Source organism: Harpia harpyja, chromosome 17 (assembly GCF_026419915.1).
Source record: "Harpia harpyja isolate bHarHar1 chromosome 17, bHarHar1 primary haplotype, whole genome shotgun sequence".
NCBI classification, from domain to species: domain Eukaryota; kingdom Metazoa; phylum Chordata; class Aves; order Accipitriformes; family Accipitridae; genus Harpia; species Harpia harpyja.
Genome location: NC_068956.1, coordinates 22,535,975 through 22,559,115, shown reverse-complemented (window position 1 = coordinate 22,559,115; position 23,141 = coordinate 22,535,975). Strand labels below are relative to the sequence as shown.

Genomic DNA, 23,141 nt, shown 5'->3' with positions numbered 1-23,141 from the left:
ATGTTTTCCTTTTGACTGGCCAAGACAAAAGCATCTCTGACTAGAATCTCGGCTTGTTTCTCCTGAACTTCCTGCTTTTACAGCAAGACCGGAGACCCTTCCCTATTGTATGGGGTGGAAAGGGGCTGCTCTGGAGAAGTCAGTAGTTGTGGGGAGCTGAGGGACTGTAAGATTACTAAGCCATTCCCCACAGAGGACTGTCATCTTCTGTTTAAGCTATTTCTGTTTGCCCAATCTGAAGAAGTTTATAAAGGAACTGGCCAAAAGTATGAGAATGCTTTACATTTTGGAGAGAGTGGAAGGTCATGGAAAATGCACACCGTCTTTTGGGTTTGAGAGACAGTGTCTGACCTGTTTGATTCTCCAGTTAACGTAAGAACATAAGAAAATGGTTAGAGCAGACCGGAGTACAGCCATGCCACTACCTTCTCTATAACAGTGGCAGTGGGAAATACCGTCTAGGGAGTACATGTGTTCCTGGCCACTTTGTGCAGTCTGATCCCCTTGTTCTCTCCCAGCAATGACAATCACTGGATTAGGGATGCTAGAAGGTACTACCCTGCATTCTGCCTTTAATATCTGCTTATAGACCTGCTGTCCCTGAATTTGCCTAACCCTGCTTTGACCCTGCCTCCATAGTCTCCTATGACAACAAATTCTGGAAGTTCATTACTCTCGTGTGAAAAAGAACTTTCTTCTATCAGTTTCAAACCAATCTCCTGTTAGTTTCACTGAATACCTCCCCATCCTTGTGCTGTAACTGTTGAATAACAGGGTAATAGTAGTTACTCATTCACCTGATACATTCCCTTGATGATTTTGTAAACACTCTTTGGTCTCAGCCTTCTCCTCTTCAAACTGAAGACTCCTGGTCTATGTAGCCTCTCCTCAGGCACCCAGGAGGTCCAAGGGTCTTACCTTCCCTTGAGGAGACAATAAACATTATCAACATTACTGGACACTTAAGCAATATCAAGCTAAACTAAGGGATGATAGAAAATGGGCTCAGTGAGCGGGCTTACACAATGGGTTATGCGCAGCTCATGAGGCAGATTATGAAAATGATTTCAACCAGAAGAATCCTGGGGACATGCTTTTATTTGCTTAGTGTTAGGTCAGTTCTCCAGGAACTGGTCAAGGAACCTAAGTTTTGTGTACAGTATGTGTAATGTTTTGTGGAATCAACCAATGCTAAATTCCTTAACAGTATCTGCAATGTGGCCATCATCACAGATACAGCAAGCAGTGGACCTTTCATATAATGGATCTTGTAGTGTACCAGGGAAGTATCCAGGTGCTGACCATTATATAGCTCTGATGAATATAGTTTTAACCATGGAGACTGTATCACAAGCTTATCTCAAGTGTCGATTGCTTGGCTAACTCTGCTAATGCTGTGTGCAACTAAAAATGTTTAAGTTTGACCCTCGTAGAAAATTCAATGGCGGTCAAGATATTAACATGGTGGAGTGCTGATCCTCAGACAACAGCAACATCACACACCATTAAATAACATTGGTTAGACTTTTTACGTTTTAGGGTATTCACCATCTTAAGGTATTCAGTGCTCTTTCATCAGTGGCCAGACTATAGTCCTAACACTGCCAACTGTTAATGAACTACTACACTGACAAGGTGAAGGGGGAGAGAAGGGACTGCACTGTACAAATTGCCATCAGTGTAATCTTTTCACATGCTGTTGTAAGCCATCAAATATATTTCATATATTATCCCATGTGCTGGTGAAGAATTGGAAATGCCTGTGACCTAGCAACTACTAAGGTGTTTCAGATAAGGAGTTTTTCTCCTCCAGATCTTTGCCATGCACAGCTGCAACCTATGTTTGACATTACACAGGGAGTTAACCAGCGGTAACAGTGGTCTCTTCTAGCTTTAAAATACGTGAAAAATTGGCTTTCAGGAAAAGGAAAAAGAAACCAACAACTGGTTCTGAGCTACTACACAGCCCTCAATGTGAATCTCCCTCCCTCTCTCTGTCTTTCAAGGCACTGCTTTTATGAGGGTCACAACACACTTCTGAGTTATCTTTATCCCTACAGAGGAGCTGAAGAGAAATGAGTCTCTATTCCTCTGCCCCCACCCTCAAAATTCATACTGGGTTTCCACATCCTACCCTTCATTTCTCAGAAAAACAGGACAAGGAGATGAAAAGCTCTTTACTGACAAGAGTTTGCTTTGCTGCCTTCATTGCTGCTCTTGATAAAAAACAGCTTTCCCACCCTGTTGTTTAGAGATTTCATCAAAGTCTGCAAACCTGAAATCCACCGTGGGGATTCCAGTCCTCTCCCAGCAGCTGTCATTCCAAGAGAGCTTAGCAATTCACTAAAGGGTCTGAAAAACACATCAGCACTGGGAATCCACAACTAGGATTTCACACCAGAAATAGATGCCGTCTGAACTGCTTTGCTTTTTCTAGGCATTGCAGTGAAATCACTGACAGGCAACGGGGGAAGAAACTGTTCAGGAGGTTCCTGTGCTTCCTCCACTTTAAATATTGCTCTAGGTTTGAGGAGGAGAATTACAATTACTGTCAGGGATTCTCAGGGACTGGCTTTATAGCACAACCAAGCACTGAGAACTCACTTCTGCAGATACGGACAAATTGGCTCTGACTACCTTGCCCTTACTGCAGTAGCACTGCAGCCAACAGAACTACGCATGCAAATCTTGAGACATCAGGCAGACCTCTAGTATTAGGTATCCTGCTTTTTTTAATGGGGGACAGGCTTGTGAAGAAACACATGGCAAAACTGAAGGAAAATTATCTTGCCAAGCCTCATGTTATGCTATTTGTTAAAATCTTAATATGAACAAGCAGAATGAATTTGTTTGAACTTTCTGGAATTCATACCTTGTATTCTTGTAATCATCTGATTGTTCCAGCTCTGTGTCTGGGAACCTGGTTCTGCTGCCCTGCTGAGGGCTGCTAAGGAGAGCTCCGATATACAGAGCTTGTAAGCTTGCTCCCTCTTTAGAGTCCGTGTTTTCTTGTTGTGTGGTTCCAGTGGGGTAATGGTGATGACACTGCAAGCCCCTAGTTCCTCAAAACCTGGAGCAGATTCTTAGCTTAGGTAAACTGTCACAGCACCACCCCATTGCTGGAGCTCTGACAATTGATAGGAACAGAAGATAAGCACATTTGGGTCTTTTATTCCCTCAGATAAAAAAACCCTCTTACAGTTCTTCACTGCAAACCCTCAGAACTTGTGGGCCATTCTTGGCCACAGCTTCCACAATTACAGAAAACTGTGGAAGTCACCGTAGAAGGATAGATGAAAGCAAAGCCTGGGTACACCAAGCACAGGGAAATGAGTAAAAGATCTACGAACTGCTTAAACATTTACGGAGTCACTCAGTGAATTTCTGGAAAGACTGTTTGCAGTCCAGCTGCTCAAAATACTTGACTCTCAGTTGTAAAAGTGTGAGGACTGAGTCCTTAGTAAGTGTTCTTGAATAATCCTCTCTGTAGATTTGACTGTCACTAAGTTTTTCCCGCATGCAGATTTTGGTCCAGTAGTCTCCATATTTTATTTATAATTTGAGTCATATGATGCTTTCATAATTTTTTGTCTAGTCATTTTAAACATCTTTGTACAGTATTCAGACAACAAGAGTGAATCTTGTAGCTATTATTATATTTGCAATTTCCCTTGGGTGTAAGCAATGTCTATATAATGCAGAGTCTATCAAGTATTTAAAATTTATTGCATTTCAAAGCTGTTAAAAAGTTGAGGCATTAGAGTTGTCTATTAACTCAACAGTGAGAATGAAGCCTATTTCTTAGCATTTCTGAAAGGTAAAAATGAATCTGTAAGACACACAAATGCCACACTTGAAAAATAACAGCATACTGGTAATATGGTTGAAAAGAGTTGGTCACTTATAAGGATGTTTTACAAGTGAAATCTCTCTTCAGCAGCAGAGAATCAAATAACTGCCATTACTGAAATGATTCGAAATTGTGCATTTTATAAGGCCAAGGGCAAATATTCAAAAAAACAGAGCCTAAATTAAGACTGAAAGGCTAAGATTCTCAGAACTGCTCTTTGGTGTCTCTTTTTGGGCAATTACATTCAAAAACTCTGAAGATGCCTCATATGAGTGCTCAGTAAGTGAACTTCAGAAAGTACATGCAGAAAATTAGGTCCATTAAGATCTCTTCATAGAATCATTTAGGTTGGAAAAGACCTTTAAGATCATCGAGTCCAACTGTAAACCTAACGCTGCCAAGTGCACCACTAAACCATGTCCCTAAGCACCACATCTACACATCTTTTAAATACCTCCAGGGATGGTGACTCAACCACTTCCCTGGGCAGCCTGTTCCAATGATTGACAACCCTTTTGGTGAAGAAATTTTTCCTAATATCCAATCTAAACCTCCCCTGGTGCAACTTGAGGCCATTTCCTCTCATCCTATCACTTGATACTTGGGAGGAGAGACGGACACCCACCTCACTAAGGTCTCCCCTCAGCCTCCCTTTCTCCAGACTAAACAGCCCCAGCTCCCTCAGCCGCTCCTCATAAGACTTGTGCTCCAGGCCCCTCACCAGCTTCGTTGCCCTTGCCTGGACATGCTCCAGCACCTCAATGTCTTTCTTGTAGTGAGGGGCCCAAAACTGAACACAGTATTCAAGGTGCAGCCTCCCCAGTGCCAAGTATAGGGGGCAATCACTTCCCTAGTCCTGCTGGCCACACTATTTCTGATAGAAGCCAGGGTGCCATTGGCCTTCCTGGCCATCTGGGCACACTGCTGGCTCATACTCAGCTGGCTGTCGATCAACAACCCCAGGTCCTGTTCCCCCAGGGCAGCTTTCCCACCACTCTTCTCCAAGCCTGTAGCTTTGCATAGGGTTGTTGTGAGTCTTCAATGTCTTTAACTATTTACTTACTTAGGTCCTAAGTAAGGATAAGGATTTCAGTGCCTGATTTTAAGCTCCTGCTGTTTTAAATTCCTGGCCTCATTCTGCTGTAGTGAGATTACACTTTCATTAATCTGTGGCTTTTTTTTCACGTGAAAATTTAAAATACTTGCTTTACATCACTTCATACCTCCTTAGCCCTTCTGAAAATTATATCAACCAAGTCTAAATCACTAAAGGTTTCCTATTTCATAGGATATACAGAAATCACTAAAGGTTTCCTGTTTCATGGAATATACAGCTATGATCTTTACTTTAAAGTATTTGGGTAGTCACTGGGGTAGTCCTGCCAGGTTATGGAGAACAGACATGAGCTGCCAAGAAGGCTGATAAGCATGGTACTTTTTTATTATGGTACCTTTTTATTCACGTGATTCTTCTTAAGCAAACTGAGAAGAAAAGCTGGTGCAGGCAACAAGACAGCAGCAAACCTGTATGCAATATATACCATGAGACAAAGAACATTAGTTTAATACTAAATTCTGCCTGGAACTGGCCTTCCAGCCTGACCTTACTAGCAATTCCTTTCAAGAGTAGTCCTTAGATAAACTACTTATGAGTAGAATGTGGTAAATGACATTTTTTTGCATCTTTTGAACAGCATTTAAGTACAGAGATCACAGTCTTTACTCCCTTCCCTATTAAACACAAAGCAGACTGCCTCCTGCCCCCTCACTTTAGATGGGCACCATGGGCATAAAGATAGCAGCTATTGCGTGTCCAGGGACTCTTCCTGACTGGGGCTGAATGTGGGTGCTTTGACCCTCAGCACTTCAGCCACCCTTGGCAGGCTGCAAATTAAATCCTACTTCTGTCCACTGGGCAAATATTAGACAGCAACTTCAAACCTCCTGAGGTAAGCTTCACACAAGTGGCTCCAGTTGCAACTGCTCAATGGTCTAGAACTGCATGAGCTTAACCAGTCTTACTCCAAGGGGGAATATAAACAGATCAACTCAAGGTCAGTTACACCTAGATCATGACAAAACGAATTCACACTTAACTGGAGAGGAACTGTTCCCGACATTGCACTCCATGAATATATTCACAAATGCAGGCACCCCTACTAGTTCTAATGCTGGTATTTAGAACAGATGTAACTGCTGAAAATTAATATCCATTAGGCTGTGCTAACAAAAAAGACTGTTCCAACTTCACTGAGGACCAGAGTGGGTATCTATTGACACAAAAGAAGGGAAAAGCTAAAATTTCTATCTCATGAGAGATACGTGTCCCAGTCCACAAACCATCAGTTTAGACTGACAGGCAAGGATTTCTCTCACATTGCAGAATGCTGTCTCATGCTCTTCTGAGGACATCTGTTCCCAGTCACTACAGCCTAGTTGGTTCCGATCAGTTCCAGCATTTCAATAGTACTAACTGCTGCTGCATGGCAATTACTGCTGAGTCTGCAGAAATTCATCCAATCTCTTTTTGCTGACAGCATAAGCTGTAAGATTGCAATGTCATGTGAGCTGTTTTCACATCTTGTCTTCTGGGTTTTGTTTTTCCCCTCTGATTTCTTATAATTATTCTTACCCTTCTCTGCTTCTTTACCTTTTCAGGCAAGTGCAATCAATTCAATTCAGTCATCTTTGATTTCTTCTCCTGTTCTGCTCTCAGTACAGAGCTATCTCATCAGTTCCACATTCCACCACAGCCTTGCCTTTCATCTTAGTCATGCTTTGGTGTGGCTGTTTGATGACTGGAGCAAGAAATACTCATTCATGTATGGAGTCCTCAAGCTCTTAATCACTGAGCATTTAGAGCAGAAATTCTAGTATTTTGCCCTTAATAATAATACCCAGTGACCTTGCACTGGTATTACGATATTTCATCTCGTTCCTACCCTTCTACTAAAAGTTCATTTAGTTCTTCTTGTGTAACAATCTGATCCTCTTCTTTTTTTCTTATCAAATTTGTCATCCTCAAACTATGAGATTCCTCAAAGAACTATGTGTGTAAAACAGAGACTAAAAGAATACGGCATTCTAGAACAAGACCCTGTATCTTCGTACCAGGTAATGGCTCCTGTGCCATAAGCTCTTTGTCAAAGCTACCTTCAGCACCAAGGGCTCTGTACTGTAGCACACACATCTTCTGAAGTGCCAGAAGGAGTCAATATATCATCCTCCTCCCCTTCCTGATGTGAACTCAGCTGTGGAGGGTTAGAGCTACAGCAGAGCCAGGTGAACAGTTGACTTACTCTGTCCTGCCAATGATGTGCCACATCCATACAGAGACAATCCCCTTTGCGCAAAGAGCTCAGTAGGAATGCTCAAACCTTAAGCTCTTTCTTCAATTAAGCTTTTCAAAATCAAGCAAAATTTCAGAGGCCTTTTGAATTTTCTTTTTTCTCTTCGTGTGACCATTATTCTCAGTGTTTGCTTGGTGGCAACATACATTCAGGAAAGGAATACTTTATGATATCCTGGTTCTCTGGAATACTGCTTTTTTATTCTTGTTTAACCCCTTTGCCAGTTTTAGTACAGCCAACATTCTTTAACAGACAATGCATCAAAGAGAACCACAACTTCAGATTTTAAATATCTGAAAGTCACTAGAAGTCCTTGGGAAAAACAAAAGCTCTGCTTAAGCTTAAATTGTGTACACAAAAACTAGCAGCACCTTTGGGAATTAAAAACCTCCACAGTATAAATGCAACTAATGTGATCACAAAATAACAGGCCGCCTTAACATATACCTGTAAATAAAATATGATCTGTGTCACAGACTTGGTTAAGAGGGTTGGGGGATGGAGACTCAGAGGAGACTAATGTCAGCAACAGGAAAAGACTGCTTTTTGTTGGTGTTTTGTTTGTTAACAGGCCTTTTATTGAGCTCTTTCTGACAAGAAAACCTTGATCCAGAAGCCTTCCAAGCACAAACCTCACCCAGAATTCAGCAGAAATTCTGTGGATGCAGATCTCATAGGATTACATCTCGTATGCAGTGTACAGTGGCAAGTGCTCATATATACACACAAACAACAGCATCCACTTCTCTAGCAGTAATTTAGAGATTGGTAGGCAGAATTGCAGTGCTAGGTTACAAAGGCATACTGTAAGTCACAGAAAAATATAAAAAGAGGACACTCTTTCTCCTCAACTGAAGCTTTGGGCTGAGGTTCCAGCCTTCATTTCAGCTTGCATAACATGTAAAAGATACAGAGAAAGACAAACAGAATCCTCTTCCTCTTTCTCTCATCATCATAACACTCTTGATCACAACATTATTAGACATTTTTCAGGCTGCTAATTCAATGCCCACTGGCAGTTCTGCTCTCTCCTCTTCAAGTACATTTTAATGGTATCTCATCTGAAATTCAAGTCTGGTAAATATAATAATTTTGATTGTAACTTAGATTCCCTAGTTATTAAATTAGCTTCTTTTCAGAAGGACTGCTGAATCTAAAGGAGAAAAAGCAGCGAATTATACCTGACAGCTTTAATGCTCTTGTAACTATATTAATAAAAGATGTTGTGATTCATTACAGATAATATGTCTTGTGAAAAAAAATTTGGGTGAGGTGAGAAAATGATGCTAACAGCTTTGCAAAACTACTTACAATTTAAAATAATTTGGGTGGCGGGGAAAATGTGGCTGATTCTGAAGACTACAAAGTGTTCCAAATTACATTAAATTTTCTCTTGCAGAATCTCTGTTTTTTTGTAAAACAATAGCAGTAATTTCTACTTTCATAACTGCCAAGGTAATATCAAGTGTGGAGAACCAGACAAGATACCTTTCGTGAATAAACATCTTACCATTTTTCTGATTTGCTAGAATGAAAGATGTGGCTGACAGTAAACCCTTACTTTGTATTCATAAACCTAACACATAATATTATTACTTATATGACAATAGGGTTGTGTATTGTACAATATCAGTATTATAACCCCAGGATTCATAGGAGAAGGCATGGCAGGTGACTTTAATGACACACTAAAGGACTCAGAGAAACCAGTGGAAATGTAAGGTACAAATAATGGCATTCTTGTCCTTTGGCCCAGAACTCAATCACCTGAACCAAGCTGTATCACTTCTGTTTATAGATGTCCTGGAATTACTTACAGCACATCTAGGGGGAGCAACTTTTTATTTATGCCATTTAGATAGAAAGCTTGAGATAAAAAAAAAAATCAACTGTATCTAGGAACAAAAAAATAACATTATAATCTTCATACTTCAAGATTTAATATAAGAAATTAAACTAAAGGCTAGACTCTATCATCCAGAATTGTCCCATTCCATTTTCACAGGGGAATAAATCTTTAAAGATCCATTTTGTGTCAATTGCACATCTATGTACAGATTTCATAGAATCACAGAAATTTAGGGCTGGAGGGATCTCAAGAGATCACCTTCTCAAACTACAGCACTAGGGCAGAATGAAATATGTAAAGAACGGTCCCAAGAGATAGTTACTTGATGTGTCCACAAAAAAATATCCCATGAAGGGTATTCTGCAGCCCTTCTACATAGCTTGTTCCACTGCTTCCCTATATTCGTAACAAAAAGGATTTTTCTAACCTGGAAATTAAGCTGATTCTCCTTGCTTTTGCCTGAATTGATCACTATTCTTCTTAGAAAAGTCTTTTCCATGCTGGGAGATGTCAGCACTTCCCTCCTCTATTTTCCTCTGTCTAGACTAAACTAAATTGCAGTTTTTCCTCTTGTCTTACACTGTTGCCCTTTGCTGAACTCAATTCTATTTATTTATTTTTTTTAAAGTTTAATGTCCCAAACTGGAGACAGTAAACCAGTTCAGACCTCTGGAAAGCATCTCATCTAGGCATCCTTTCCTACAAAACATTGGACCAGATGATCTTTCAAGGTACCTTCCAACCTGAGCTGTTCTATCATTTGTTTAGAGTATTCAATCCGTCTATCTCCCCGACAGTTACATATCATACATGAGAACTGGCTTGCTTTTGTGCAATTGATTCCTCCTTCATCAGCGTAAGAACCTGTATTTATTGCACTTTTTGATTTTAAGCCATGTCTGCAACTCGATAGAATAAGGTGCACTAAATAAGGCATAAAGTTAATGGTGGAGGTTCCCACCATGCTTTAGCCATTGCTTTCTTACATCTTCTTGTTACTTGTTTTTATTGGACCATAGTCTGTCCTGTCTCTTCAGAATGTAAATTACAACAAATTAGAATCAGTGGAGTTACAGCTAGGAAAATTTAAAAATTACATGCAAGGTGGATTTAAGACAGTGGATGAGTAGTAGCATAAGACAGACACAGGCATCCTTGGATTTAAAATCAAATGTGGACCCCAAAAGTTCAGTAATGCACAAATTTTATTTCTTTTTAAATTTGCAATAATCAACTGGAAACCTTTCAAATAATGCAATATTTGCAGAAAATATGTTACAAATAGCTTTTGCCTTCAGGGATTATTTCCAGCTCTGTCACTGTCTTGCTTTAAGATCTTGGACAAGTCATTTCAGCCTACTGCACTTCATGGTACCAAAAGAAGGCAATCAATCAACCTCTAGTGACCCTCCACAGATGCTGTAATACCCAGTTCTTGATGAGGTACCCTAATCCTTCAGAGCAGTGGAGTCCCCTGTTGCTCTCCCTGCAGGGACTCTGGTACCTCCCCAACTACCAGCGGTAGCTGAGATTCTGGGGATCAGCAAGTAAATCTAGTTGCTCAATACACACAATATGACTTACAATAAAATAGAGATTATATAAAAAGAGATTAAGGAGCAGAGTAGTCTAAAAGGAGAACAGACACAGATTGCAGGGGTGTTAAGTCATTTAGATCCTACTTAGTTTGTAACAACAACTGCTAACCTACAATTTATTCAATATAATAATGCAATACTTATTCCTCAGACTTGCCTTCCACTTCTTCCATCCAAGTCTGGTAAGAGTAGTGGGCTCTTTTGGGTGCCGGGATGTTATCAGGTGTAACAGACAGCTGTCATGGGTAGGTTTGGGGTAAGATGACACCGTGGACAGTCCCTGGTTTCCAGCAGGTTACCTATAGGCTCTGCTGGTCCTCAGTCCTCCACTGCTGCCACAGCTTCCTGGAGCTTCTCAGGGCTTATGGAGTGGGAGGCTCCAGACTGACCTCAGGTCTTCTGAGTCAAAATGGCAGTCTCTCTTGCTGCTGTGGAGAACAGTAAACAGCTTGCTTTCATTAGTCACCTTCTCCCTGCTCACAGAGCCCCACCCAGTTAAGCTTAGGGGCAGCCTAGCATGGTAAGGCTGGCACTCCTAAGTGCCTTCAACTACTGCAGGCAAGTAGGTAGATAGCCTCTGGAACACTGGATCATCTACCTTTGTGAGCTCTCTCTGAGCTCTCTCTGCAGCAGATGATAGGAGTGATGTCTGAACGGACAGAGGATATGCATATTTTTCATGCAAGTCAAGACACAAGAGAGATGTAAATTCCAGTGTTCCCAAATACAGATGTTCATAAGCCTAGTAACAAGTTAGTCCTTAGGTAAGGAGGGTATCACAACTTCTCCCATGCAACAGCAATAAGACATTCTTCCCTAGCTACACCTTGAAGTAACATCCGTGCTTCCACCTGTCATCAGGGTGGCACCCCCTAATCGAACTGTGTCTGACTATCTCCTTTGTTGCCAACTGACAGTGTATGTGCCCAGCAAGTTTGATATCCAGATCTGCAAGAGTTCCTTTTCAAGAATCTCTGCAGCAACCATAAACAGTAAATAAAAGCAGCTTACGGTGTAGGTATTTACAGATGAACTAAAATCATCTCAGTTCCCCTTACAGCCAAAAAGACTGAAACTGGTGTTCCTTTGGTTGAGATTCATGTGAGCCACTTTAAACATTTATCTTAGAATGAGATGAATCATGATGCAGAGATGCAATGCATACTTCTCCCCATTGATTGTAACAAGAGTATAAGGCAATTAATTCAGGTGCAGACACCTATATGTAGACATTTACTTTTAGTCAGATGAATCTTAGCCATGTCTTACATACTCTTGCCATTCCACACAAACCTCTGTTACAAGTGGTTTAGCCTCACCAGTCCCTTTCCTCAGAAATTATGTTACAGCTGATTTGCTGTGGATCCTGAGTAATACTGTAGGGGTACATCTTTTGTGCTACATAAAAGAGAGAGAGAGCTCAAGGACCAGAAGCAGCGCCATACAGGTGTCCTGGCTGTGCTCTGGACTGCTCCAACTAAATCCCTCCATTACAGACCAGATACAGAGAGGCTATACCTAAGCTGCAGGAACACGAGACCCATAAACAGTGTGAATGCCATGTGAACTGGAAACTCCCTACATTTTGTGAACACAAGCCAGTCTGTGTATCTTGACTTTTTGCTCTTGGTGTAGCTTATGCCTCCTTGGACATGTGCAATTCAGATACTGCAGAGTACCAACTCCCTCAAGTTCCCTCAAGACCCTTCCCTTTTCTAGAAGAGGGTCCTGTAAGGGACTGTAAATCTCTGGGTGTACTCAGCCAACAGCTCCTGCCTGAATGGTGCCAAGTGGGGACCGTCCCCAAAAAGCAGCTTTGTCCACAGTTTCTTTAGGGATTTTTATTAGTGCCATTATTACTATGCCTTTGCAAGTGGCTCCAGCAGTCCATTTTGATGTAGGTACAGACTAAGGAAACCCTCACTAGCAAATATACCAAGACTGCCCACAATATTTACACAAATAGCTATTTTTCAACTCTGTAAGAGCCAAATGCAGATATCTACGGAAAGAGACTCTGCTGACCACAATGAACTTTGTATTAGGACTTTCAACTTTTTTATGAAAGGATCACAGAACCTTTTATAGTGAAGGTATGTTTCTACCACACACTCGTGCTATTAGCTTAGATCTGACCCTATACTAATTTTAGTTACTAAACAACTAAACACACATATTTGGAAAATAATCATGCCTTCCCCTGCTTATACAAAAAGAGGTGCAATCAAAGATCATAAATAGCATTCTGAGCAAAAGAAGTAAACACTACTTAAAATAATGGAATACATTGCCCAAAACAGTAATTTAGAGTTTTATAATTCCTTTCTTTTTCAAAGAAATAATTATATACACTTCACCATCTTCAGCAGTATTAAAGATGTTATAATTTAAGATAACTTTCATTAATAAATCACAGTAGTACTACAAAGTGTTATTAATAGTAGCTTTAGACATTGGTCTGGGAAAAGAAACAAGAAAGAAGGTATACGATGCTTCTTCTACTTCAACATTTCCAGAAAACATATATTTTAAAAATATTTTACAGGTTAAAATACTGATAATTCTATAATTGCTTCTTTAGTAATACTGTGAAGTAATGTCTTTGCCATCTTTATTGTATTTTTTGAACTACATAACAATAATTATTTAAAATTATATCAGTCACATTGCATTTAAAAATATAGAGTCTGAGTCCCTAATAAATCCTTCTGGTTTTTCAAGTAACACAGATAAAATTAACTTTGCTAATCTTGACTTGTTTTATTGTACCCTTATGTACAATTTCCATCCCTCTCTCTTTTTAAGTACAGAATCTATACAGTGGAAAGTGTTAGGCAACCTTAACTATAGTCATTGCTGCCAACCCTTCCTATAAAACTTAGGCTGAAATACTGGTATAATTAAAATTGATGGCAATACTCACGCTGATTTCAGAGAATGAAAGAAAAGAGAAGAAATGCTCCCTGAAATACAGCAAGGTCCCCACAATAAAATTTTATATTTACATGGGAAGCACTAGTAATAAGATTTCAGGAAATCCTACGATTAATATATTATAGGCAAAAAATATATATAAATGTGTGTGTGTATATATATGTATGTATATAAAGATACAGGTAAAAAGTCAAAATTATAGGATTTCACTTAGATATGGGCCTATCTTTTTAATCAGTGCTAGCAACACTACAGAAGAATGTTTGGAAGGGAAGAAAAATGAAGTATAACTTATTCAGCTGGAACCATGAGGAAAATATTAACCACTAAAGCTCATAATGTAATTCCATTACTTGAAATGTTTTCAGGGGACTTCTGTTATTGTTGCAAAAGTGCCATGGGATCTTATCATTAAAAGATAAAACAGCAGCTGAACCACAGTTCTCATCTAATACCAAGAAAGTCCCCAGTCTTCCAAGATTTATGCATACAGTTAATTTTATGCAGTAGGAGTAGTCTCGCTTCAGACCACAGAACTTTTCAAAATCCTTAATATTAGCCATAATATATGTAACTCGTCACAGAATTGAGACCTACAGCCTAACTTGAAGAGCTATAACAAATATATTTTTCAAATTCAAAAAAATGCACGTTCCATCACGAGAGGATCAGTTTTGACCTGCATTTTTTTGTTCACATAAAAGCAGTACTTCAACAGTCTGCGTACAATTTCTTTTATGAATCAAATATTTATCACAAAAAGGCCACTGCCAACTTAGAAACTGTATTTTAAAATATTTCCAATTACATTACTAGTATCTTCAATTCTCAAATTAATTTTTTTTAAAAATAAGAATTTTGCTTTCAACTTTTTTCTCTGATTTTTCAACTTGACTTAAAAAAGTAATTCTTCTGAAGTTTGAGGGAACTTGTTACATATGCCAGCAAGGTGTTTTTCAGCTAACTACATAGGAACAGTGTGGGAAGACAGTTAGTGTGTTAGAAAGGTTAATATAAATTAATGCTATGAGAAGTAATTGGGGACACATATCTTAGGCAAATTTTAATTCTTTTCCTTTTAAATTGACTCTATCATGATAAGCTTTCAAGTAACTTTAGCAAGTTGAAAATACTTGGAAGATAAGCTATATTTATGGCCTAGCTCCTAAATGCAAAGATCGCTGTGAACTCTTATTTATGAGCTGAATTGTGTTATCTAGCCACAAAACGTTCACATTTATTTTCAGTCTTACTAGTGGATGAATGTTGCCTGCCTGGTAATTAGTTCCATGTCCATCATCTCCAAAGCCTATAAAATAACTGGACTTTCTGTAAACTAACAGAACATTGTCATCTTAAGGCTTCTTCATCAGAGGAAGGTATTTCAGCTTCCTTGAAACTGATCTCTCATCTGTTTGTTGTTTGGGTTTTTTTTCTTGTGGAGGAGGGATGGGTAGCAATTATGGAAACATTCAAGGCCAGGTTGGATGGGGCTCTAAGCAACCTGATCTAGCTGAAGATGTTCCTTCTCATTGCAGGGGGGGTGGACTAGATGACCTTTAAAGGTCCCTTCCAACCCAAACTATTCTATGATTCTATGAATAATAGTCTCTCTAGCATACGAAGCAGCTTTGGAAATCCCTTTTGGAAGTCAACTCCCAACCTTCACCATAAACAACCTTGGTACAGGACCTTTGAGAATCTGGATAGATATCAAGGTATCAGCTGGCCAGCTTTAACAACTGTCCAGTTTTATCCAATCACCCAGTAGTTTTCAAAGTGCACTAGGATTATTTTATCAGTTTTAACAAAACTTGTCTTCCTTGTGCTTACATCCTTATCTACCTCAGAGTGTTTTCCTTGTAATCATAGGCAGACAGATTGCTCCCATGTCTGTTGAAGTAAAATACAAGTAATACTCTTAAGAAGACCAATGTAATTTTGAAGGGGCTAAAGAAGGTCTGGCTTTGTGAGACCTTCCATTTCAGTCTTCTGTCTGACTTTGGGCAGAATTTAATCTATGGTGCAGTTCTTCACCTACAAAACCAAGCAGTGCTATTTCCCATCTTTCAATTAGCTTGTCTGTTCAGCTCCTCCAGGAAAGTATCCGAAATATTGTTAGCACAGTGCCTAGCCTACCAAAATCTTACTTTTGGTTGGAGCTTACTGTCAAATGTACATAGGGTAAATAAGTCAGACCACTCCCATGCTATTTCTTGTGAAATGGGGTCATGTATATAAAAGGTGGCCTGCCAGCCCCTCCCTCAATTCACGAATGGCTGGTCGTTGCCTTCCCCAATCCAGTTATGCAGCATTTGAAGTCCCGAAAGACAGACGAGCATGATGGGTGGCCCTCAGACTGGATGACTGGATGACTGAATCCATCTCTCAACTCTTATTCTATCTAAAATAGTAAGAAAGGGTTTAGATTGAATGTAGCAGGAGTTAATTTAAGCTGTTACAAGAGTAAATGAATGCTGGCATTAAGCCTAATGCTCTTGAGGGGATTGGAGTTCTAGCAGAGAGAGAATCCCTGTTGGAACTTAGCCTAATGCTCTTAAAAAGACACTGAGATGTGGAAGTGGACCTTCAGGCATGTGGAGCTGTAGGTTTACTTGGTATTTTTAATTTTTGCTTTTGACTTTGTAACAAAACTTGGAAGAAATTAAGTTCCTGCCAAACATGATTTCCTAAGAATCACAGGAGTCACACGGGTTTTGTTTCATGGTAGTGTGTTTTTGCCTTCTGATGTGACTTCACATTATGTTCATTATGCCTAACAAGAAATGACCGCATGGAAGTATAGTTATGTAACAATTCAATGGAACATTGACTCTTACAGAAAAATTACATTCCTAAACATTTAAGCAAAGATATTAGACCTTTCATTTGCTTTTGCAAATTTTCAGCAATGCAAACATCTCTAGTACAAAGTCTGAAGTCAACATGTAGAAAGCACTTGTTAAAAAACCAGATACGTCAGCTTACTAAATGTAATGATTTCTGCTTACAAGAGCTAAGGAAGAGCAAACTGAGCAGGATGGGAAAGGGAGCCTCTGAACTAACATTTTAGTGCCACAGGGCATAGTAGTTGATGACATTTGTCACTATGTAGCTCAATTTTTCTGATGAAACTCCTGTTATATTTACCAGACTGTCAGTGTCATTTATACAGATGACAGCTATCTTTGCTTTCTGTCATAAACTACCCTGCAGTGATACTGCAGGAGGTGAAACAGGGCTATGTCTTAATAGCCAAGGGTTTTCTAGCTACTTAGGCATACGTTCTAGCACCCACAAATATACCGGCCTGGTTACAGCAACACCGGTGTGAGCCATGTTAGCGCAGCAGTAGCTTTGCACTCCCAGACACTGCACGCACAGGGTGAATTTACTGCAGGGAGAGAAAGGGTGGCTAAGGACACTTAACTTCCCCATCAGCATTGCGTGCCTGCAGTCATATGAGAATAGTTCTCCATTCACATTGCAGTTGTATCTGTTCCAGTCAGGAATGTCATCTGAGGAAAGACAAATGACCTACTTATTTCGTTCTTACTCAAAGAAAAACTGAAAATGCCTGGCAGGGTGCTGAACTAAACCTGCTTACCTGTGTTGTGGTCTTGTGTTCAACATCAAGGGATCTGGCATTCAGAATTCAAATCTCTCAGCCATCCTTTACAATGTTTCTGGGATGTTGCCAGCATTCATGAAGTGCTTGTTATTGGCTGACACAGAAAGGGAAGTACTCCTAATGTGTTTGTGCAAATATTCTGTGTCAAACGATAAGACTGGGATGGAAAATATTTTGTCTGTCTAGAGGGAAATACAAACAGGGGACAGGAATTTGCTGCAAGTTTTACATCTCTACAGAAGAAGTAGGATTTTGCAGTGTGTGTTTTTGTATGACGATAGAGGGATTTTGCTGCTATGTTTTATGGTATCTGGGGATTAGAAAGGATTTTCCTGTATGAGTTACTTTCTAGGTCTCTGGGGATAGGAAAAAGATTTTGCAATGTACATTAGTCTGTGGAGATGGAAACCATTCACCCTGCATGTTGCACTCTTGGGTGATTTTGCAATAAGCAGTCATTTGTGTTTCCCAGAGAAGGTGTTTTTGAAGGGTTTCTATCCTGCTAAGGACTCAGGTGGCACATTCCTGAAGATGTCTCAAACACTTCACAGAATGACACTGAATAAACACAACAAGCTAATGGAAGACTTCATAAATTCTGAGATGCCATTAGGTAGACGACTGAAATTACCATCTATGAAACTGAATTCATGACTCCGAATTCAGGTCAGGGAAGGAGAGTGAACTAAGATTACTTTAGTGGCACTGATGGGTCATCACTGTTTGTTAGTGGATAGAAGGCAAAAAGGCATTTCCATGTTTCAGAACCTGTACCACAGCATTTGTAATGTTGACAACACAGTACTGGCTGTCATATCAGAAAGAACTGAAAGAAACAGTTTGCTAAAATGGAGTGATTACGTCCTGAAGGCCTTTAACCAAAGACCAAAGTAATGGGAAATTGCATGCAGCAGTTCTCTCCCCAGTCCTTTTCCACATTCACATGGAGCCACTAGAACCACTCTGAAAACATGGATACTGCCACTGCCAACCAACAAATGACATTTATCTTCCTCTCCACTTTACTTCATGTGGCCGTATCATTAATTCCCAGATGGCCCAATGTTTGAATGTGATCAACGAACTAATGTTTGAGTGTGATCAACTAACTCAATCTAATCAAGGGCTAGAGACCTTTGTTAAAACTATGGTAGTGGACAAAAAAAGGACTCTGAAGCATTCACAGTGAGTAGTTGTCTTTGACACAAGTGATTACTGCTGGTCAAGTCAATCTGTAATGCTTTTCAGTTATCACCTCTGCTGTGTCAGTTTCTGAAACAGTATCTTCTGTCCTCTGTATTTCATGAGAAACCCCACTCTGCCCTCGAAAAGGATGTTCTAAACTTATTCATGCTTTTGTTGTTTCTCATCTGGAACGTACGCAGAGCAACACATCCACAGGTGACATCTCCGACACTTAGAAAACCCTAACTGCACAGCACAGGCGCCAGGCCAGCCCTGCCACAGCGCAGGCTCACCAAGCCTGCCTCGCTCTGTGCGCTGGGCTTCCCGCAGGCCTTCAAACCCAACTCATGACCCACTGCTCTTCAGGGACTCAGCAGTGGCCTAAAGCTCTGGAAGAAGAGTCACATCAGTGCGTAACGTGAAGCTGAGCTCTGTGAGAGACACACAGAGGTGGCAAGGGGCACCCTCGGGCCCAGAGGGCCGTTACAAGCCACTTTTCGCTCCCTGCCGCCCAGGCAAGGCCTTCGGTGCTGCCTTCCCTCACACAAACAAAACGCCTGACCCTGCCACCGCCTTTCCTCTCCGCCAGCAACCCGCCGGGCCCTCTCCCCTTCCCGGGGGAGGGCCAGGGGCAGCTACAGCCCCCAGAGACCCGGGCCGGCTGCGCAGGGCCTCTGCCCGCCGACCGGCCCCTCCATTTCAGCTTGTTCTCAGCGAAACGCTTGAAGCGGGGACCCTGCCGCCTCCCCTCACCCCTGAGGGGACTACCCGGCCCGGGGTGAAGGGGCCGGCAGCCGGGCGCCTTTCCCAGTCGGGAAGGCGGCCCTGCGGCACCGGTCACTGCTGTGACACCCTGCGCACCTCTGCCTGCGTTACCTCTCTGCCAGCTCCGTCCCCTCCGGCTTTGCGGGTAGCTTCCCTCCCGCTCGCGGAGCGGGGCCAGCACCATCCCGACGGGACAGAGCCGCCCCCACCCCCGCCCCGCCGGGCGGGCAGCGAGCGACCCCGCGGCCTCGGGCTCGGGCCCGGCGCTGCGCATGCGCACCGCGGCGTACCGCGGCCGCCGGCGGCAGCGGCGGAGGGGCCCGTTCGATGTCGGCGGCGCCACGGCGGCTTCCGGGAAGATGGCGGCGTGGAGAGCGGCGCTGGTGGTGGGCGCCCGCGCTCCGCTGAGAGGGCGGCTCGCCGGGCTGCGGCCCCCTCGGAGCCAGCGGCGCCCGCCCAGCTGGAGGGTCGCCGCCGCCGCCGCCGCCCTGGTCGGGGGAGGGTCCCTGGCGGCGTGTTACAGCGGGCGGCCGGGCGTGTTCCCGACGGTCCTGGCTCAGGTAAGGCGACGGCGGCAGCAGCAGCAGCAGCATCCCCGTTCCGGCAGCCTCGCCTCCCGCCGGCGGGCAGCGGGGGGGGGGGAGCCGGGGCCTGGCGCCGGGGGCGGGCGCGGGGCTGCGGGTCCCGGGGGCGGGCGCGGAGGAGCGGCCTGCGGGCGGGCCGGGGTCCGTGGTGGTCAGACCTCGTCCGCCTCAGCGCCGTCAGGCAGCACCCGGCTGCGGGGAGCCCTCACCGCAGCAGCCGGGATCAGCAGTGTGTCACTTCAGCTAACCCTGCCTCTCACCTCGCTGACGGGAGCTTTGCCGTTTTCTTCAGTGGAAGAAGGCAGGGTTTGCCTTAGCACCGAGCGTTCCCCCCCCGCCCCCTTCGCTTGACAGCCCCGGTCACGCAACCCGACGGAGCTGTGTGGTTTGCAGAAGCACACGGCCTGTACTGAGCTCCTCGTTTGGCCGGTAACTTCGAGAGCTTGTCTTCCTTCCACGATGCCTCGTCTACACGTCAGGTGCTGTTAGACAGTCGTGCGCCTTTCTTCCCCTTAAAAAAGAGTATTTCACGAAAATGGTGCTTTTATATCTCATACTTTGTCTGAAATGCATCACACATAAAGGGATGATTTCCTCTTAGTATGTTCAAAATGTGTGCTATGAATGTTAAAAGCTAGTTTGCCTTGGAGCATCAGTGTGCACTCGGAAGGTTATGTTCAAGGACAGGTAGTCATTATTTACAAAATAAACTTCACAAGTTCCAAAATACAGTTATGCTTCCCAACTTTATTCTTTTCATGGAGGTAGTGAACTTTTTCCCATTCTTCCTTCGGAGAAGAAGTTACTGTCAGTTAGAGTTGGTTAGGTGTTTCAAGACTGGAAGACCTAAATGTTTTTTAGGCCAGAGGGTTTAGGTGGGATGGGGGGAAGAGGTCAGTGTATGCTTGTGGTACCGTTCCTTTACTTACAGCTAGGAAATTTTGGAAGTATTCAACAGTTTGTATGCTTCGATGTCTTGTCTCTTAACAGATACCGAACAGGCTGAACAGCAGGCAGATAAAAACCAACCTTTATTTTTGAGTCAAGAACAAAGAAAGATTTTTTAAATTTATTTTTTTTTATAGTACAGTCTTAATCATGGAGAATTTCTAAGCTGCATCTTCTTAGGAAACTCCAGTTTTTTAATAAGCGTGTTTCTAAACAGATTAGCTATTAGTCCTGATTCCTTGGACAGCACATGTTCAAACTGTTTTTTCTGTATACAGCTCCTAGTGAGGAAGGCATCCGTTATTCCACTAGAAATCCTACTGGAAACATAACTCCTTGTTGTAAAGAGCCAACAGAATACGATTTTATATTTAGTTATGTGACATTTTTCGGCAGCATTGTGTTATGTTTAAAAAGTCCTGTCATCGAGACCAATTTCATATATGTATGGAACTCTTGCATAAGTAGGTGTGTATGTAGGTACATATAAAAAGTGTTAAATGCAGGAAGTAATCACTTTTAAAGGGTGTTGAGTGAAGCAATCTAGTTCTGTTGCTGATGTGTTCATGGAGTAGCTTCCATGTAATGCATGGATAGTCCTACAAGTACACTTTTTAATTCTCAGGGGGAACTCCAAAAGTCTACAGTTTATTTAATTGATTTGGTTTTGGAGACAGTAAATGGCTGGACTCTGCAAATGTTAAGTAGTTTATTCAATTTAAACTTTTCAGTTTTCCAGTAAAACTACTGTTGGAGATGCTATTGTAGTTACAGGCAAAAGTTCTCCGTATGTTTTGTACTCCATGTTGCTGCAATTAATGTGTTGAGCTTTTTAAAACTACCTAAGAACTGGCCATGCAGAGCATAACACTAAGGCCAATAAACTGAAAGTGGAACTGGATTGTAAAAGCTATGAGCAACAGAGTGATAGGGCCAAAGTAGCGTACTGTGAATCTTTTAAGCAGTTTAGATGCTACTTATGGCTTCTCATTGCCAGAAACAAGAAATACTCAAAAGCAAAACAGAGTGTTGAAACAAGTATATCACCTTTATTTTATGTTTTGAAGCAATCTTTTTTCAGTTCAGAGGTTGTGCAATCCTGTTAAATGGAGATGCTTTTCGCATTCTAGCAGTGGATAACTTTACTTTCTATTATTTTCCTTTTCATTATAACTGATCTTAAGCAGCCTTGCTTGAGACTCTGTTGGCAAACAATTCTGAACTGTTTGTTCATGTTGCAGTATGTTATGTAGTGGAAATGTTTGCAGCATAGTTATGTGAAATATTACAGGTTAAGGCAAATATTTGAAATTAAACAGCATAATTTTCGTTATCATTGTGGTAATAAAGGAATATGTAGTGGAAACGTTTACACTTCTGTCTCATCAACAGGGCCTAGCATTTGCTCTTGAGAATGCAGTGAGATTATGCTACAGTGCTTCCCAGTTTTCCTTGGTAATATAGTCTTTACTGTTGAATCATAAGAATGAATTGCTGCAAAATGGGTGGTAATTATTTAAAATACTTAACAAAGTGAAGCTGACAAAGTGACAGTGTATCTCCATACTGTAACGAGCCAAAAGAATATGATTTTATGATTAGTTATGTGCTGTTTTTCAGCAGCATTGCATTATGTTTAAAAAGTCCTGTCATTAAGACCAATTTCATGTGTGTATGGGACTCTGGTATAAGCATAATTTGAGCCACTGAGTGAATTCTCGTTCTTGTCCTAAGCAAGATGTAACAACCATTAATAGCTTTGTTGCAGAATCAAAATCTTCATTGTAAATACTTGCTGTTTGTTTAGTTTAAGTTGTTGAAGTTGAGAACTCTATTTAGATTTTCCATTAGTCTCAATAAAACTAGTCTCTATCAAACGAGTCAGAAATTTTTCAGCTGTACCTTGTTCTAGACAACTTCAGAGATACAATTTACGGTTGAAGCTTGCAAACAACACATTGGAGCTAAAGTTCTGCAAATTCAGGATTTATTCTTTTTTTTTTTTTAAAGGTTTTCATTGTTTTAAAATCAAAGACTGATACCTTTGGTACCTAGTTTCTTAAATCTTTATTTAATTCCAGACCTCACGTGCTGCTGCAGTGGGTTTAATCCTGCTCATATTGGTCATTGGCACTTCTGACTTCTGCTCAGAGTGAATGAGATTCAGCCTGTCTACAAGTCTTTGCAGAATCAAAGGTCCTGCAGGGTCAGTTAATCTGTTTCCCTTTTGTGAGTTGTATGGATAGTGTCTGTTTTATTTTGTAGTGGCTTATGTTTGGTTACTGTGTTCTAATATAATTGTTGTTTATTCTGGCAATAAATTTTCAGGTTGGGAGGTTTTTTTTAAACTTTTTTTGGCCCAGTTTTTTATCAGCATTTTCACTGCCACTTACCTGTTTAACAGCTTACATTAAGTGGGTAGCATATTAATAATAAAACTTTCTATT

At 41.5% G+C, this 23,141-nt stretch overlaps 2 protein-coding genes across 5 annotated transcripts in view; one reads left to right on the top strand and one right to left on the bottom strand.

Moving 5' to 3' along the window:
* Positions 1-19,420, bottom strand: part of FGF9 (fibroblast growth factor 9) — a 56,968-nt gene extending 37,548 nt beyond the window's left edge. The window contains exons 1-2 of one of the 2 annotated variants that reach the window (XR_008238928.1): positions 19,274-19,410; positions 10,237-11,075 (exon numbers count right to left, since the gene is read on the bottom strand). Coding sequence is in view for 1 of the 2 variants with exons in the window: in XM_052812596.1 (XP_052668556.1) it covers positions 19,274-19,346 (73 nt within the window). In the remaining variant the exon portion in view is untranslated. Of the gene's footprint in view, positions 1-10,236; positions 11,076-19,273 lie in introns of those variants that run through there. The other variant, XM_052812596.1, reaches the window with a different exon arrangement.
* A 14-nt stretch (positions 19,421-19,434) lies between these two features.
* MICU2 (mitochondrial calcium uptake 2) overlaps positions 19,435-23,141 on the top strand; it is a 148,585-nt gene continuing 144,878 nt past the window's right edge. For 2 of the 3 annotated variants that reach the window (XM_052812591.1, XM_052812592.1), the window contains exon 1: positions 19,464-19,722. In XM_052812591.1, coding sequence (XP_052668551.1) covers positions 19,522-19,722 — 201 coding nt within the window. In that variant the 5' untranslated portion in view covers positions 19,464-19,521. Of the gene's footprint in view, positions 19,723-23,141 lie in introns of all 3 variants that reach the window. The other variant, XM_052812590.1, reaches the window with a different exon arrangement.